Source organism: Prionailurus viverrinus, chromosome C1 (assembly GCF_022837055.1).
Source record: "Prionailurus viverrinus isolate Anna chromosome C1, UM_Priviv_1.0, whole genome shotgun sequence".
NCBI lineage: Eukaryota > Metazoa > Chordata > Mammalia > Carnivora > Felidae > Prionailurus > Prionailurus viverrinus.
The window spans coordinates 201982065-201997888 of NC_062568.1; the positions used below are offsets into that span (position 1 = coordinate 201982065).

The 15824-nt window shown below is 60.5% G+C and overlaps 1 protein-coding gene across 10 annotated transcripts in view; it reads right to left on the reverse strand.

Moving 5' to 3' along the window:
• Positions 1 to 15824, reverse strand: part of ARHGEF10L (Rho guanine nucleotide exchange factor 10 like) — a 158506-nt gene that overhangs the window by 40999 nt on the left and 101683 nt on the right. For all 10 annotated transcript variants that reach the window (XM_047869947.1, XM_047869945.1, XM_047869944.1 and 7 more), the window contains 4 exons: positions 14963 to 15078; positions 14279 to 14406; positions 12780 to 12880; positions 4825 to 4946 (listed from right to left, as the gene is read on the reverse strand). In XM_047869947.1, the coding sequence (XP_047725903.1) occupies positions 4825 to 4946; positions 12780 to 12880; positions 14279 to 14406; positions 14963 to 15078 (467 nt within the window). The remainder of the gene's footprint in view (positions 1 to 4824; positions 4947 to 12779; positions 12881 to 14278; positions 14407 to 14962; positions 15079 to 15824) is intronic.

The window sequence follows — 15824 nt, forward strand, 5'->3', positions numbered from 1 at the left end:
ACCTGCAACGCGGCCACCACGGGACCTTTGCTGGGCAAGTGCTGCCCTCTGCTGGTGGTGAAGGCCCCGGCCCGCCCCGGCCCTGTTGGGATGTTCGAACAAGATGTCCCACGGTTAAAGGTGAGGAAGCCCAAAGAGGTCGCCTCATCCAGTCCCCTCATTCAGAAGTCAGCACACTGAAGCTCAGGGGGTGGGCATGGGAGGCACATGACTGGCTCAAGGTCACATAGCACGTTAGCAGCAGAGTCAGGGCTGGAATTCAGAGTTCCAGCTCCCTGCCCAATGCCCTTCCCGCTCTGGTTAATTCTACCCAGAGGCCAGGCCGCCCTACTGGAGGCCTGGGCAGTCGCCAGCTCCCACCTCTGCACAGCTGGGAGCTCTAGAGATTTCCCTTGCCCCGGCCCCCGGGGCCCCGGGCCCCCTCAGGCCCCTGCTCCCCAGTCGTTTTGCTTCCTGGTAGGCCACACCCAGCTGAGGCCGCCCAGCACCCCCCTGCCAGGCTGCTGCTCCCGTCCTCACAGACGGGCACGGGGCAACCACAGCCCAGGCTCAGACGTTTCCATGGCAACTCCAGGGGGCCCGGAAGTCAGCCAAATAGAGTCCAGGTCCAAAGTGGTGGCAAAAACTCAAACGGCTCGTTGGACGGGCAAGGCCCCGGACCCAGAAGTCCCACCTGTGCCAAGAAGCCAGCTCTCCCAAACCACGGTGCCCCGCGCAGCACAGTGGAGAGCGGCTCGGGGCTGGGGAAGGAGACGGGCCGTGGAGGCAGCCAGCCTGGGCTCTGGTCCCAGCTCAGCCGCTACCAGCTGGTGACCCCACAGGCCAGTTCGTCACGCTCACGGAGGCCCTGACATCTCATCAGGATGGTCGTGGGGACTGGAGAGGCAGACAAAAAAGCAGCGGCCGCTGCTGCTTACCAACAACCTCCTGTGCATCACCTTACCTCACAGGCAGGCCCAGGCCAGGAGGGGAGGGCTGGGGCAGGGCTGGGAGGCAGGGGAGTCCTGGCTAACGATGGCCAGGACAGAGGCTCTCGGCCAGCACGCTGAGGCCTAAGCGAGCCTGGAACAGACCCTCTGCAGGTCGGGGCCGCAGCCCCGGCCCCCCTGAGAGGCTACATCCTAGAGCACCTCAGTGCAGGGGGGCACCCCCACCCCTCTCCCCAAGCCCCTGCCCCCAGGTAAGGCTGCAGCTAACGGTGGGGACACCTTTGCACTGAACCCTCCAGGGACAGGCCCCCAGCCTGGATGGGTGCCACCGGGGTGACCCCGCGGCCGTGACGCCTTCGGAAACCCTCCAGAACGGACACCCGTGGGGCCCTAAATGTCCTTGGATCTTTGCTTCCATCTCTTGAACTCTGCACACACTCCCCGTGACAGGCCTGCCAGTGCTCGGCGTGAAGCACGCTGCCGGCCAAGGTGGCATTCCCAGCATCACTCGGCTGGAGCTCAGGCCCAGGGACGGCTGTGCCCCAATGATGTCCCCTCGAGGGAGGTCTTGGTGTGGCCCAGCCTGGGCCCCAGCCACCCGTCGGCACTGAGAGGAGAAACGCTCCTTCCTTCAGCCCCCATGTCCCTGCTCCTTTGACGGGGAGAACCCCACGCACGCCCTCATCCAGCTGGCAGGACATAGCACGGACCTCGTCCACGCTGGGAGGGGGCTGGGGCCAGCGAGCATTTTCCCGGAAGGCAGACTGAGTCCTGGGCTCCCAGGAGGCCAGCCACAGAGCCCGAATCCTGGAGAGAGGCGGCGGGCCAGGAGGCCCAGACAGCGGCCAATAGGCTCACATCTGTTGCCACGCGGGTTGGACAAGGCCCTGGCGCTCCGGGCCCCTATTTCATCTGGCCGCCTGCACAGAGCTGATGGGGCGCATCTGCCCGGTCCGGGGTGGGAGGCAGGTGCAGGCGGAGCGGGAGTGGTGTCTCGGGACCCAGCAGATGGGCACACGCAGATTCTGGTATGTCCCTCAGGAGCTCCACAGGCTCGCCGCCCCCGGAGATTCACTGGGGGTTCTCTTCGCTCCCGCAGGGGGCTCTTCGGGAGGTGGCAGGTGGGGGGCTTGGAGGGGGCTAAGGATGCTCCCCGGCCTACACACCCCCAGGCCCTGAGGGCTCCACATAAGGAGTATGAGGCGGATGATGGCTCCCCAGACAGGTGGGGGTTTCTTTCAGGGGGGCCCTGGGAGCTGCAGCTTGTCTCAGACTTTACTACCCATGAATAGCCTGAGCCCTGGCAGTTGGGGAAAGGGGAAGGGGGGTTGGAAGTCACCCCAGATCAGCCTTCTCCGGAGTCCTAGGACCAGATGAGCCACGGGCAGGGTGGACCCTGCCCCACCCCTGCCTGGCCCGAAAGGTACGTGAGAACGCCCGCCATGCTAGGAAAGAGCTCACAAGACTCAGCAGGGCCTCCCCATGAATCAATAAATAATCAATCAATCAATAAAGGCCTACAAAGGCCGACTTCCCCAAGCCGTATAGAAATGAACAGCGTCTGTCCTTCCCCCCCCGCCCCCCGCCAGAAATGTTTGGTGGGGGGACCGACGCCAGGGAGAACATCAGCCAAGGCCGTGAGAGGCAAGAAAAGCAGGATGGGGCACGAGTCAAGAGAACTCGCCTTCCCCGGTGGGCGTGGGCAAGCCCTGCCTCTGAGGGCAGCTGGGGGGACCAGAGTTAGCCGTGGAGAAGTGCCTCGAACAGAGCCGGGCACAGATGCCTCGCGAAAGGGCTTGCCACCATATTGTCGCTGCCGCTGCCCCGGCCGCTGCCCCCCCAGCAGCACTGGGAAGCTCACCCGTCTCTCTCACTGCGCCCCTAAATCAGGCTGTGGCACGGGGAACACACCCCCATCTCCCGACACCACTTGCGGGTACACAAGCCCAAGACCCGTCACGTCCCTCCTGCCCCCGCGGCCGCCCTCTAAACCCTCATCAGATCAGCCAGCCCTATGCCGGCACACTCCCCAAATGTGTCCCCGTGTCCCCTGCCCACTGCCCCCTCTGGGACCAGGACAAGACAGGGGAGAGTGGGGCCGACACACTCCCACGTCGAAGGGAATATTATATATAACACAGTTTGGGGTAATAAAAATTAATGCCAAAAAACCCACGGTGAACAATCAGTGAGCCTGAAATAAAGACAGCAACGGTCTCTGCCCTGGCACGACTGTGCCTCACCCTAATCCCCGCCTGTCACTCACCCAATAAATGCAGCCAAGCCAAGGTCACAATTTGCTGATTTGACTTTGTAAGTATTACCTTGAGAATTAGGATAAGGTGAGTTCTCACTCCCCTTGCCCTAGTCCGGCCCTACCTCCACCTGTACCATGTCCTGCCACAGCTTGGCGGGACACCCCCCCCCCCCCCCGCCCCGGCTGCCAAGGTCCATATCGGTCTGTCTCTTGCCCCCTTCAGGAGCCACAGTTCACAACAGCCAGAGGAACCAGACGATCTTTCCAAAATGTACATCAGATCGTGCCGCTCCCCTGTGTGGAGCCATCCTTGGGGTTTCACTGTCCTGAGAACGAAAACCAAACCTGACGAGCCAGGGAAGCTGGCTGGCCCACTGTGCCCACATAAGACTTCATCGCCAGCCTCTCTGCCCGGCTCCCCGAGCTGCAGCTGCCCAGACTGTTCCTCTGGGCTGCCCTGTCTGTTTGGCATATCCTTCCCCTGGGCCCTCAAGGGACTGCAGCCTGCTTGCCGTTCAGGTCTCAGTTTAAAAGCCACCTCCTCCATGAGACCCTCCCTGCCCCCTCGTCATGGGGCCCCACCTCTGTATCCATCACAGCTGACTTATTTCCTCTATAACACACATCACTCTTCTGCGTTTCCCTGTGTTAGCCGGGGAGCCGCTGTCTGTCTCCAGGTTAAAAGCCACAGGAGGGTGGGGCCCTTGTATGTGTTGGTCACCACCATATACCCAGCGTCCAGCAAAGGGCCTGGCACACAGCAGGTGCTCAAAAATTATGTACAGAACAGACAAAAGAATGAGTGAATGAGTGAATGAATGAACGGACATCTCAAGGGCATGTATGCTTCGTGCCCCAGTCTACACCCCAATGAGCTTGTCTCTTGGGGCTTATGTATCTGGGCCGAGGTCCCAAGCCTGCTCCCGCTCCCCAAAGCTCACATGACCCCCTCACCCAGGGAAGAGGACGGGCAGGGATCACTCCAGATGGCCAGGACATCGGGGACGGAAGCCAGTGGAGCAAGCGTCCCGGTGGTTAAGAACACGGGGGCTGGAATCAGGCGAAGCGAGGTTCCAATTCCTGGACCCATCACTACTGGCTGTGTTTTTAGAAACTCACGCCGCCTATCTGTGCCTTAGTTTCCTAACCCGTGAAACTAATCTAGAAACATCTATGCATGGGGATCTTATTAAAACAAGAGAGTGGAGGCAAAGCGGGGGCGGGGGGCGGAATACAGTAGGTGCTTGACAAATGGAGGCGTGGCGGCTGCAGCCAGAGACCAGCTCCCGGCTGGCGGCCTCATAAAGGGTCCAACCCACGGTCTGGCAGAGCCCCTTGGGCATATTCCGGCCTATCTTCCTAGCTGGAGTCGCACCATCAACTGATGAGATCACTGCTATTCGTTAGCTCAAAACCATGGAATTTTTCCATTCACTTGACCCACAGAAGGCGTCTATCCTCTTTGGTGGGAAAGCGGGCTCCTAGAGCAACAAAAGGTCTTGACCGACTCCGTCAGCGAGAGGTGGGGAAGCCGGGACTGCAGCCGGGCCCTCTCCAGCGGTGGGCACATCCTGGAAACTCTGGTTCCCCCAGGAGCCACCTTCGTGGTGGGCTCGGCGAGATCCGTTCCACACTCACCTGCAGGCTGAGGCCCCGGGGGGAGAAGGCAGGAATGCAGCAGGCCAGGATGGGGCACCAGAACGGGGCTCTGCTTTTCTTGTCCTCATCCGGACACAGCCAGCCCGGCTGGTTCTCCTCCCCTACAGCAAGAGGAAGGAGGTGGGTCAAGCCGGTCAGAGCCCCGCAAAGCCCAGGGGGCCGCCCCCAGCCCCACGCCGGCCCAGCCAAGAGGAAAGGTGACCTCACTCCATGGTCATGGCTGTGGGTCCCGAGCAGCGAGTCGGGGAACCTAAGGCTTGGGTCCTGGAGACGAGAAAGAGTTTCAAAAAGCATGTGACACTGAGCACAGTCCCCAGGCCCTGCTGCCTTCACTGAGAGCTTCCGGACATGCTTCTAGAGGTGGGAGATGGCCCCCCAAACAGGCTGAAAGATGATGCAGCCATGCCGCTCTCCACCTGACTCTGAGGATGACAGTCAAGAGGATGACTCCCTCCTGCTTCCTTTGAGACCTACCCTGAGTCCCGGGTGGTCATCTGCCTCCAAGTCCCCAGGCCAGCTGGACACTGAGGCCCCGACCCTGGACTCACATCCGGACACCACTGCACTCACATCTGCCAAACTACACCCTGCCACGTCTCCTCCCCATGGGTCAGGGCTCCCTCACACGGCACCACCTCCAATAAGTCCTCCCTGACCACCCTGCCTACGATGGGCCCCTCTCTCGGAAACCGGTTCTAAAGACCACATCTTATTTCCCGCATCGCCTCACCTCAATCTAAAATCATTTTGTCTGTTTCCTGGTTTATGGTCTGTCTCCTTAGGTCTCTGGAATGTGACCTCGAGGCAGCAAGACCTGGTCTGTCTTGTTTGCCACGGTCTCCCTGGCACCCAGCGTGCTGGAATACTCCGCGAGCACGGACGGATGGGGTGAATGAAAAGCGGGGGTGGTGGGGGGGGGGGCGTGAGCAAGCAGGTGGAACTCTCCCTGCACAGGAGCCCAGCCTTCTTTGCACCCCACGTGGGGACAGCAGGGGCACGGTGCTACAGACACGTTCCCAGGCCTCGCTTTCACAACAATCGAGCACAATCAGGATCACGATGTTCGCTTTAAGGGCAACGACGCTGAGACCGACCCTTGGGGATTAGGTAACGGGCTAGGTCACGTGCATGGCCTGGTGGCAGAGTCCAGGTGGGGACCTGGGTCTGTCCGACACAAATGCCATCTCCCAGCAACCAGCCCCCCGCTGAGGCCCGTGGGTATCACCGACCCTGGACAGCCAGCAGGTACCTCTGCCCTGGAGAGGGAGAGCCAGAGGCACAGGACAGGGTGCCCCAGGGGACAGGGGCCACTGAATGCAATGCCAGCAGGCTGAGCTTCGGGCCTGGGAGGAGAGGTCTTCCGCAGAAGGGTTGTGACGGCGGCCATCCCCACCCACGAGTCCACTCAGTGGCAAGGAGGAAGCTGGAACCCGGGCCCACCCTAGACCGGCCAAGCAAGGGTCAGCTCAGCCCCACAGGGCCCACCAGCCAGACGGGCATCCCGTGCTCACTACTGTCCCCTACAGTCGTTCCCCCCCACGACAGCCAGAGCCATCCCACTGAACTTCCACTGGACCTTGCCATTCCCGCATCCATCGAGTCCCATCCACTTGGGAGTAAAATCCAGCCCTTCCAGAACTGTGAGGACACTCCTTCCCTCCCAGCCTCCTCCCTCGGTCACAGGCTCCACTGCCCTAGGCTCTCCTCAGCAACTTAGGCCCAGGATGTTCCCTCCACCTGGAAAGCTGTCCTCTGCCCTCCAGGCCTGGCTCCTCCCCTCCTATCACCTTCTGGGAGCAGCCCTAAGTGACCATCACCGTCCCCTGCCCCTCCATCACCTGCCATCTCAGCCCTTGGTCTGTCGTGGCCCTTAACACAGTTTCTGGCGCTTTTACTAACTTGCCTCTTTTTTCCTCTGTGTGCATAAATGTGTGTGCATGCGTGCGTGCACGTGTGTGTGTGCATGCGTGTGTGCACAAGTCTGTGTGCATGTGTGTGTACCTCCATAAGTGTGGGGGGGTGTGCGTGTGTGCATGCGTGTGTACCTACATAAGTGTGTGCGCGGGAGTGTGTGTGGGAGTGTGTGTGTGCATGCATGTGTGTGCATGAGTGTGTGCACAAGTCTGTGTGCATGCGTGTATACCTCCGTAGGTGTGGGTGTGCATGCATGTGTGAGTGTACCTACATAAGTGTGTGTGCGGAAGTGTGTATAGGAGTGTGTGTGTGCATGAGTGTGTGTGCGTGGGAGTGTGTGTGCGGGAGCATGTGCATGAGTGTGTGTGGGAGTGTGTGTGCACGAGTGTGTGCACAAGTCTGTGTGCATGCGTGTGTACCTGCGTAAGTGTAGGTGTGGGTGTGCGTGCACGTGTGCATGCACGTGTGTGCGTGGGTGTGTACCTACATAAGTGTGTGTGAGTGGGTGTGCGTGCATGAGTGTATGCGTGTTTGTGCGCATGTGTGCCCACGGGCTCCCCAACTACGCCTGTGTTCTGTGTGAGGTATGTCAGTCGTACCTCAATAAAGTGGCTTTTAAAAATGCCACCGCCACCACAGAAAGGTGGCGTCTCCGTGTGGGTCACGGCGAGAGCAGCTGGGACGAGGTGGCAGGTGACGATGCTCGTCCAAGACATCCGTAAATGTCGGGCATCACCACGTGCACAACCTGCTTCGCCAGAGGCGCCAGCCCTCCGCCCCACTGGCTCCTGGAGGCAGAGTCCAACGAAGCCGGATCCCGTCACTGAAGAGACGAGGCCACCACAGAAAGGCCAACTACGGCACGGCCCAGGCACCCTCACAACAGTGCCAACGTGCACCACACGGCACGGTTTACAAGGCTCTGCCCCGCGTGAGGCTTCGTTTCGTCCTTGGGGCCGCCGGGACTGGTCGGTGATTGCGTCCCCCTCCTACCCCAGAGGGGACCGGAGGCCAGGAGGAGAAGCCCAACGCGGGGCCCAGGAGGCAGGGGACCGACCGGCGGGGGCACCCTGCCTGGGCCCGCAGCACGGGGTGTGACAGCCCAGACGGCCCGCCCTGCGGGGCAGCCGCCTCCGCCTCGGCAGGGGACATCACCACACGGCGTCCTGGACAAGCCCCCGGCCGGCGACAAACGAAGATAGATGGGACTCGAGTCCGCCCTGCTCTCAGGGAGCTTACGGTCACGCAGCCCCCCGCCCAGGCCCCACGAGAGCCCTGCAGGCCGCTCAAACCGACCGCCCCCCACCCCCCCGGAGCTCCAGCTCCTTCCGGGAGCCCAGCCTGTGAACATCAACCCTTCCCCCCACGCCCACGGCCCACCGAGTCCCGGCAATTTATTATTATATATTTTTTTAATGATCTGACCTTCTCCTTCCAGATGGTGCCTTCCCTGCCTGCGATCGCGTTGCTCCCCATCTGCCACTGCCATTGTTCCTGTCACAAAACCAGAGCGGCTGAGACCAAATTAGAAGGCTGTTGCGGTCGAAAATTGAGAGCCCGCTCGGGATAAGTGACATTAAGAACTGGCGGCATCGGCAAGGCCTCGAGTTCCAACTGACATTAAGTGGGGGCTTATTTAGAGCCCAGCTCTGTTTGTCGGCACCCACCGAACACGAGAGCACCCCAGGGCGCAGCGGGGGGGGGGGGGGAGCTCCGGGGCTGGAGGCCACGTCCCTTTCCACTCCCCCCACCTCACAACCCCACCCGCGGCCGGAGGCCGACTCTGCCAGGAAGCCCCTGGCAGATCCCCCAGCCGCCTCCAGCTCGCTGTGCGACACAGAGCAGACACTTAACCTCTCTGAGTCTGTGGCCTCATCTGGAGGACGGGGGAAATGCCTCCAGCCATTCAGTGTCATCGTGAGCGCTGGGAAGAAAGGATTTGATGCCTGGCATGTGCCAGGCCCGCAGGAAATGAAGCGCACGGAGATCACTGTCCCCGAGGGAGGAGTCTACGGGTAGGTATGCTCGAGGGCGGCCACCCCGCCTCCACCATGCTGAGCCCCCGGCCCCGCCCTGCTTCTCTACCCCAACCTGCCCCCAAAGCCTTCCTGCGCTCACTCCCAGCGCTGTGCCTATCCTGCCACCACTAGCCCCAGGGGGACAGGCCGGACCACCCTTCTCTACTTTCCAAATCCGAGGCTGCCCTCGAGGCCCTCTCATGCCCCCGGTGCCACGGAGATGCCGCTGGCTGCAGTCACGGACGTGGGGGGCCGGTGGGACCTCGGCACCCCTCTTTTCCCAATACCCCCCATCGTGGAGACGGAGAGACACTGGTGCCCCGAGAGGCCAGGTGAATGGCCGTGGTCAGCCAGCTGGGCTAATACCCCTCCAGAGGGCAGACCCGAGGGCTGGGGCAGGTCCCGGCGCCCGCCTCTGCACTGGTTGAGGGTTAGTGGAGATGAGAGTTCAGCACGCGGCCTGGGCCATGCTCAGGATCCTTCACTGGCTCGCAGTCAGGTGGAACAGAGGCCGGGTAGAAACCAGATCGGGATGCTGTCCAGCTCTCACTGCCACGAGGAACAGCCGCCCGTTCCATCCAGAGTTTAAGTTCCACGCACCTGGCCCTGGTGTTCCGGAAATGCGGCCCGTTCTTCCACCTGCCTGCTTCTCTCCCAATCACTCATCAGCTCTGGTCACCACAGGACCTTTGCACTTGCTCTTCTGAAGCCTAGACTGCTTCGGCTTTGGATGTCACCTCCTCAGAGGCCCTCCCTGACGGCAGCCCTGGCCCCCAGGCTCGGTGACCGTCATGCCGCCCAGCTGTGTCCCCTAAGCAGCACCGTCTCCCCCTGTTGATTTGCCCCTCGTGTAATATCTGTCTGCCCCTCATAAATTATAGGTTCTATCCGTGAGGACGAGGGCTGGAAAATTAACCAAGTCAGACGCAGCGAGGAGTGGGGGCCCAGGCCGTGCCTTCGAGGATGTACCCTGAGAACCTGGCGGCAGCCGGCAGCCTGCCCAGCCCGGGTCCTCTGGGAAGGGGAGAATAAGGACTGTGGTAGGAGAGGCCCCAGGGGTCCGTGGGGTGGAAAAGCCAGGAATACAGCACTTGGAGGGCTTCAGGTGAGGGGACATGGGAAGGTGGAACCAGAAGCCCTCAGCCACGCCTCTCCCTCCTCTGGGGGAAAGAGGTCCCAGCTCTTTTCTGGAGCCTTCATGAATAGGAAACTAATTGGCAGAGGGTGGGAAGGTGTCCCACCCCCGTTCTGTGCTGAATCGTATGCGACCTCAGCCCGGTCACTTCCCCGTCTAGGCGACGCAGGTGCCCCCCGTCCTCAGAGTTTCTTCCACGTGCCAGGTGCTGGCCTCCCTGAATATGCACAAGAGCCCCGTGAGGGCACTGGCTTTATCCCCCCTTTCTGGTGGAGACAGGCCTCTGAAGGCTCAATCATCAGCCCAGGATCGCAGAGCTGGTAAAGGGACAGAACTGGGAAATGAAAGCCAGGCAGCCCGGATCCATTTCACAAGGACTGAAGATCCCAAAATGTAAGCGGGGACAGGACCACGGGAGCTCTAGTCCAAGTTACCAGGAGGGAGCCTGCCTTTCCCCAGAGCGCACGGCACAGTGGGGGCCCCACTGGGATGTGAAACGGGTCCCCAGATGCCCCGGGCACCCTGGCCTTTCCTCCCAAGGGGCAGAACTGACCCCCCCCCACCCACGCTGAATCCCAGGCACCCCCATTCCGGTCCTCTCCTTTCTCAACGTGGTAGTCAGGAAAAGAGGAAGACAGGGGGGAAAAATTAAAGGAATCACATCCTTTGTGAATAAATGTTTTTAACATATTCTATTACTAACAGGCTCGTATTATCCCCCACCCCACCCAACCAGGCACTGCAGATTAAAAAAAAAAAAAAAAACTGGCAAAATAAAAGGAACAAATTATTCAAGCCCCAGGGGAACCCAGGCTTTCAAATAAGATTTCAAATGACTCTCCTTCCATTAAAACTTTTGCTGCAGTGAAACCGCGTGGAGATAAAGCGGCCGAGCGTCACAGGCAGCCGAGAAAGGAGAGGCTCACCCCGTTCAGCCCGTCTCCCTCCAACGCCAAAGCCCAAGCCCCACTCAGCAAAGCAGCAGGAGACTGACCCGCCTTTAGAGCAGGTGTAAAATCGGCTCAGGCGCGCCCGAGACCAAAGTGCTCCCAAAGTGCTCCGCGGGCCTGCGGGGGAGTCACGTCAGCCTTCCTGGGGCGAGCGTTCCCACAGCGGGGCTGGCTCTGCTTGAAATCCTCTCTCCTCCCTCCGCAGCCCTCCTGGTTACCCAGAAACATCCAGCGGAGGCCTGTGCCGCATCAGCAACAGATCCAAGAAGGGACTGGCTCCCCCAGAGCAACCATCTCCTCCCCATTCCCTCCCGCCTCCACATGCCCTCTGGGCCCAGCAGGCAGAGTGATCCACTCAAGTGGAACCCAGTTCAGGGGGCTGTCCAGCTCTCACTGCCACGAGGAACAGCCGCCCGTCCCATCCAGAGTTTAAGTTCCACGCACCTGGCCCTGGTGTTCCGGAAATGCGGCCCGTTCTTCCACCTGCCTGCTTCTCTCCCAATCACTCATCAGCTCTGGTCACCACAGGACCTTTGCACTTGCTCTTCTGAAGCCTAGACTGCTTCAGCTTCGGATGCCACCTCCTCAGAGGCCCTCCCTGACGGCAGCCCTGGCCCCCAGGCTTGGTGACCGTCATGCTGCCCAGCTGTGTCCCCTAAACAGCACCGCCTCCCCCTGTTGATTTGCTCCTCGTGTAATATCTGTCTGCCCCTCATAAATTACAGTTTCCTTGACAGCAGAGATCTTTCAGTTTTCATCACCACTCTTTCCCCCCAGGCCTAAACTCACAGTAAAGCCTCACTCAATATCTTTGAATTGATGAAAGCCAGTGACAAAGGTCCTAACCTCTTCCCAGAAATGTTTCAAAGCCTAGAAAAAGATCACTAGAAACGACAACCAACAATGAAAAAGCAAACAACAACAACAAAAATGTGCCTGCTACCGGCCGGAGGCAGCAAATAGGAATGCTAGTGCGTCACAGGATATGGCAGTGCTGAATGACAAGGACCCAGGCCTTTTGTCAATTCAAAACGAGGACAAAGAAAGTAATGACAACTTAACAGATGTGTTTTGCAGACAGAAACTCTCCAACGTGGGAAGGCAGAGAGACAACGGTCCAGACTGGGCTCTGGGGGCCGAGGGCCCAGGGTCTGAACCCCAGCTCGGCCCCCTCCTTCTAGGTGAGCTCGGGCAAGTCACTGGCCCTCTCTGGGCCTCAGAACCCTCTCCACTAAAAGGGGGATCACGACAGACCTGCCTCCTAGGGTCATCGTCAGTGTGAAATGAAAGAGATGTGTGTAAAATGCGCAGAAAAATGCCCCAGAGGAAACGCTGTCCACACATGTCTGGTATTTACCTACGTGGTTAGATCACAAGGAGGTCCCGCTTAAGAATCAGTTTAACCTCACCCGCACCGTGTGGCGTTTTTCTTTTGGTAGCAGCTTTACTGAGACAGAAGGGGGTGACCACGAAACCGCCCTTCTCTCGCGTTGACGTCACTGGTTTCTAGCACGTTCAGAGTGGAGCGACCATCACCACTACCTACTTCTAGAACACTTTCGTCACCCCCCCTCCACCAAAAGAAACCCCCTCAGCAGCCACGCTCCAACCGCCCTCCCCCAGGTCATTTATGTGGTGAACTGCCATCACTTGATAGATGGGGAAACTGAGGCTCAGAGAGGAGCAGTGGCTTGTCCAGGGTTACGAGGCAAAGCCTCAGCGCTCAGAACTGGCTCCGGTATTTCTCCACCGCACGACCTCCCTCCAACTCAGAAGCCCCCCGCCCCCACGTGCACGCGTGCGCGCGCGCGCGCGCACACACACACACACACACACACACACACACACACACACACACCCAGGCCTCCCGGCTCCGCATTCCTGTCTCCTGGGCCCTCTCCCCGGGCCTTTACTCACGGAGTCCAATCTTGGCCAGGTGCAACCTGTTGACCCAGGAGATCTTGCTCAGGGGGTTGGGGGTGATGAAGACCACCATGAAGCTGATGGGGCGGCCAGATCTGCGGCAAGAGGGTGACGAGCGTGAGCGAGTGTCCACAGCGAGCACCCAGCTCTTCCCTCGACCACGCGCACTCACAGTGGCACTGACTCTGCTCGGAGCACCAAAGGGTGGCCAGAAAGGCTGGCGGCCGGCAAAGCCGAGGTCTCCTGGGGGAGGGGTCCCTCCGCCCACCGTGGCCCCAGAAGGGAGGTCCCTCCCCAAAGCGATCAGGCCGCGTTCCGCAGCCCAGCCTCCAGCACCTGCCCTGCCCGGGCTCCCCGGTCAGCTCTCCACGGCCCTGTCAGACACACGAGCACGTCCGACCGGGAGCCCGTGCAGGCAGGAAAGGGCCCTCTCGGACTCCCCGGACCGGGCACAGTGTGGGTATCCAGCAGACATCTGTGGAATGGACGCACGAGTGAATGAAGCCGGGAATGAATGAGGTTGTGCCCAGGCTTGGGCAGCTAGGGGCCGCTGTTGTCACAACACTGTCCCCTCACCTTGGAGCAGCGCCCTCAGAGTCCTCTGGGGCAGGCTCTCCGCCAGGAGCCATCCCGGGAGGCAGGCAAGGCTAGTGTCACCAACTCCGCACAGAGAAAGGGGTGCGGGGGCAGGAAGGGGCTGCGAGAGGCCACTCAGCAGGGGCGTGGCAGATTGGGATTACGGCTCAGGGCCCTGCCTCTCTGCCCCTGAGACCCTAGCCTGGAGCCTCGTCTCCTGGGCTCCTGGGCTGGTGGCCCTCCCTCGAACGACAGTGCTCCCTCTCCATGCAGCCAGTGTGCTTGGAACCCTCTGTCCCCCACCGTCCCCTCATCCTCGAGGTCAAACGCAGGCCGTGGACCCCTCATTGTGCCAGCCCAGGCTTCAGAGCCAGAGCCCATCAGAGCCTGGCTCAACCGCCTACTCTGTGGCCATGGGGCGATCCGACAGCTCTTTGGGCCTCGCCACCCTCATCTGCAAAATGGGGCTCAGATACCTTTCCTCACCTCTGCTAGATCTGTCATCAATTCCACAAACATCAGCGGAGGGTCTAGGGAGCCCCAGCGCCTGTGTGGGCATCCGGGGGGAGGCCGGAGACCCAGCCTCGGTCCAAGAGGAGACCCAGGGCCCGGTCCCGGGGCTCTGCACAGTCTGAAGTGAGTGACAAGGTCACCGCACAAACAGAGCCAACCGACAGCAGAGGGTCTGAGTCCTCAGTCTCCTAGCAGAGGACGGGCCCAAGTATGAATCCGTCATTCATTCGTTCGTTCATGCATTCATTCCACAAGGAGCACCCGCTCCGCGCCAAGTGCCGTGCTGGGCAGGGCCCACATTGTGCACACACCCGTCACCCGTCACCACCCTGATGAGCAGATCGGCTCCAGGTGCCGCCTCTCGGGAGCACCCCCCTTTCCGCGCTGTCCACTCCCCATCTCACTTGTCAGGTTTTCCAGGAAGCAGGAGCCTGAGACGGCACTTGTTGGCCGAGTGGATCTCCTCCTCCTTCACCCGCATTAGCCTCTGCAGGGCCAGGCACCAGTCTTGAGCCACGGTCATGTTCAGGTTCTAGGGTTGAGGAGGCCAGTGAGGTCACCACACAGCCGGCCGGCTCCCCAAAAGCCACACAGGACCCTCAGCATTCAGGGTGCCCAGAGGGACAGGAGCCGGGAGGTCCGAGAGCTCGACAGGGGCCACCCGCTCAGCCATAGCGGGTGACCGGCTCCCCGCTGCAGACCCCGAGTAAGCTCCCCCAGCCCGGGGCTCAGACCCCACCTGGCACCCCTCCTTTGAGAGGGACACAACCCCCCAGCCGGCTTCTTCTCCAGCCCGGGCTGAGGTCCAGGAAGGGGCTGCAAGATGGACTAGTCATCGTGCAGAGAAGAAAAACGTCACCACGCAGCCAGCCCCCACTCAATCCGAATCAGAACCTCCGCCCAAACCAGAGGCTGCACACCAGACCTCCAGGGAGCCACGGGGAGCTTTGGCCGCTCGTGCTGCCTGTGGGAATTCAGAAGCCAGGAGCATGCCTGGGGCCTGGGCTAAGACAGGAGCCCTCTCCCACTTTGCCTGCTGAGTCTGGGCGCTGCCCGGAGCCCAACGAAGCCGGGCCAGTGCTGTGTACCTGGTAGGTGCCGTGCAGCGTGCTGATGAGGAAGGTTATCTGCTCTACGACAGCCAGGTCCTTCTGCAGATCCTGCAGCTCCTGGAAGAGGCGCGGGGGGCCGAAATACACCTTATCTGGACGGAGAAGAGACCCAACTCAACTTCAGGGGTGGAGAAGGTGCCAACAAGGACCCAAGCGTCCACTCACCGCACAGGAGAAGACCTGTCACCCCGGAGATATGGCGCTAGAGACACAGAAGGAAGCATTACCAGGCTCTTGCCCCGGTGGAGTCCCTAGTCTACTAGGGGGACAGATGTCATCACAGGTGGTTTAGCACCTAGGGTCCGGGCCACACTCAAAGGGTCACAGGAGGCCAGAAGATCAAGACCCAATTGTGCCTGCAAGCGGTGAGGAACCTTCACGGGGCTGGGGATGTAATGGGCACGGCCAGAAAGGAGAACGGCACGTACAAAGGCACTGTGGCTGGAGGAAACCCAGAAAGGGCAAGTTGTTCAAAGATGTGCCGGGGACCTACTGGGTCCCAGATTCTCTTGCAGGTGTCGGTGACGTAGCTGCAAAGCAGACAGATAGGGTCCCTGCTCTCGTGGAGCTTATGAACCAAGTGACGGGGGACAGGGGCAGCAGCCAATTAACAGCAATTAAGAACAATGATGGAAGGCACTAGGGAGAAAGACATCAGGGTGCTGGGACGGTGAAGGTGTCCAGACCTCTGGTGATCACACACACGTGGTAAGTACTGGGGCCACGTGGGGAAATCCTTGAATGCGGAGACAGGGAATGTGGGCTGTAGCCTCTAGGCCATGGTTCCTCAAGCTGAGGTCTTATGGAATCCCAGGGGAGGGCTTATCTGGGGGTTTAG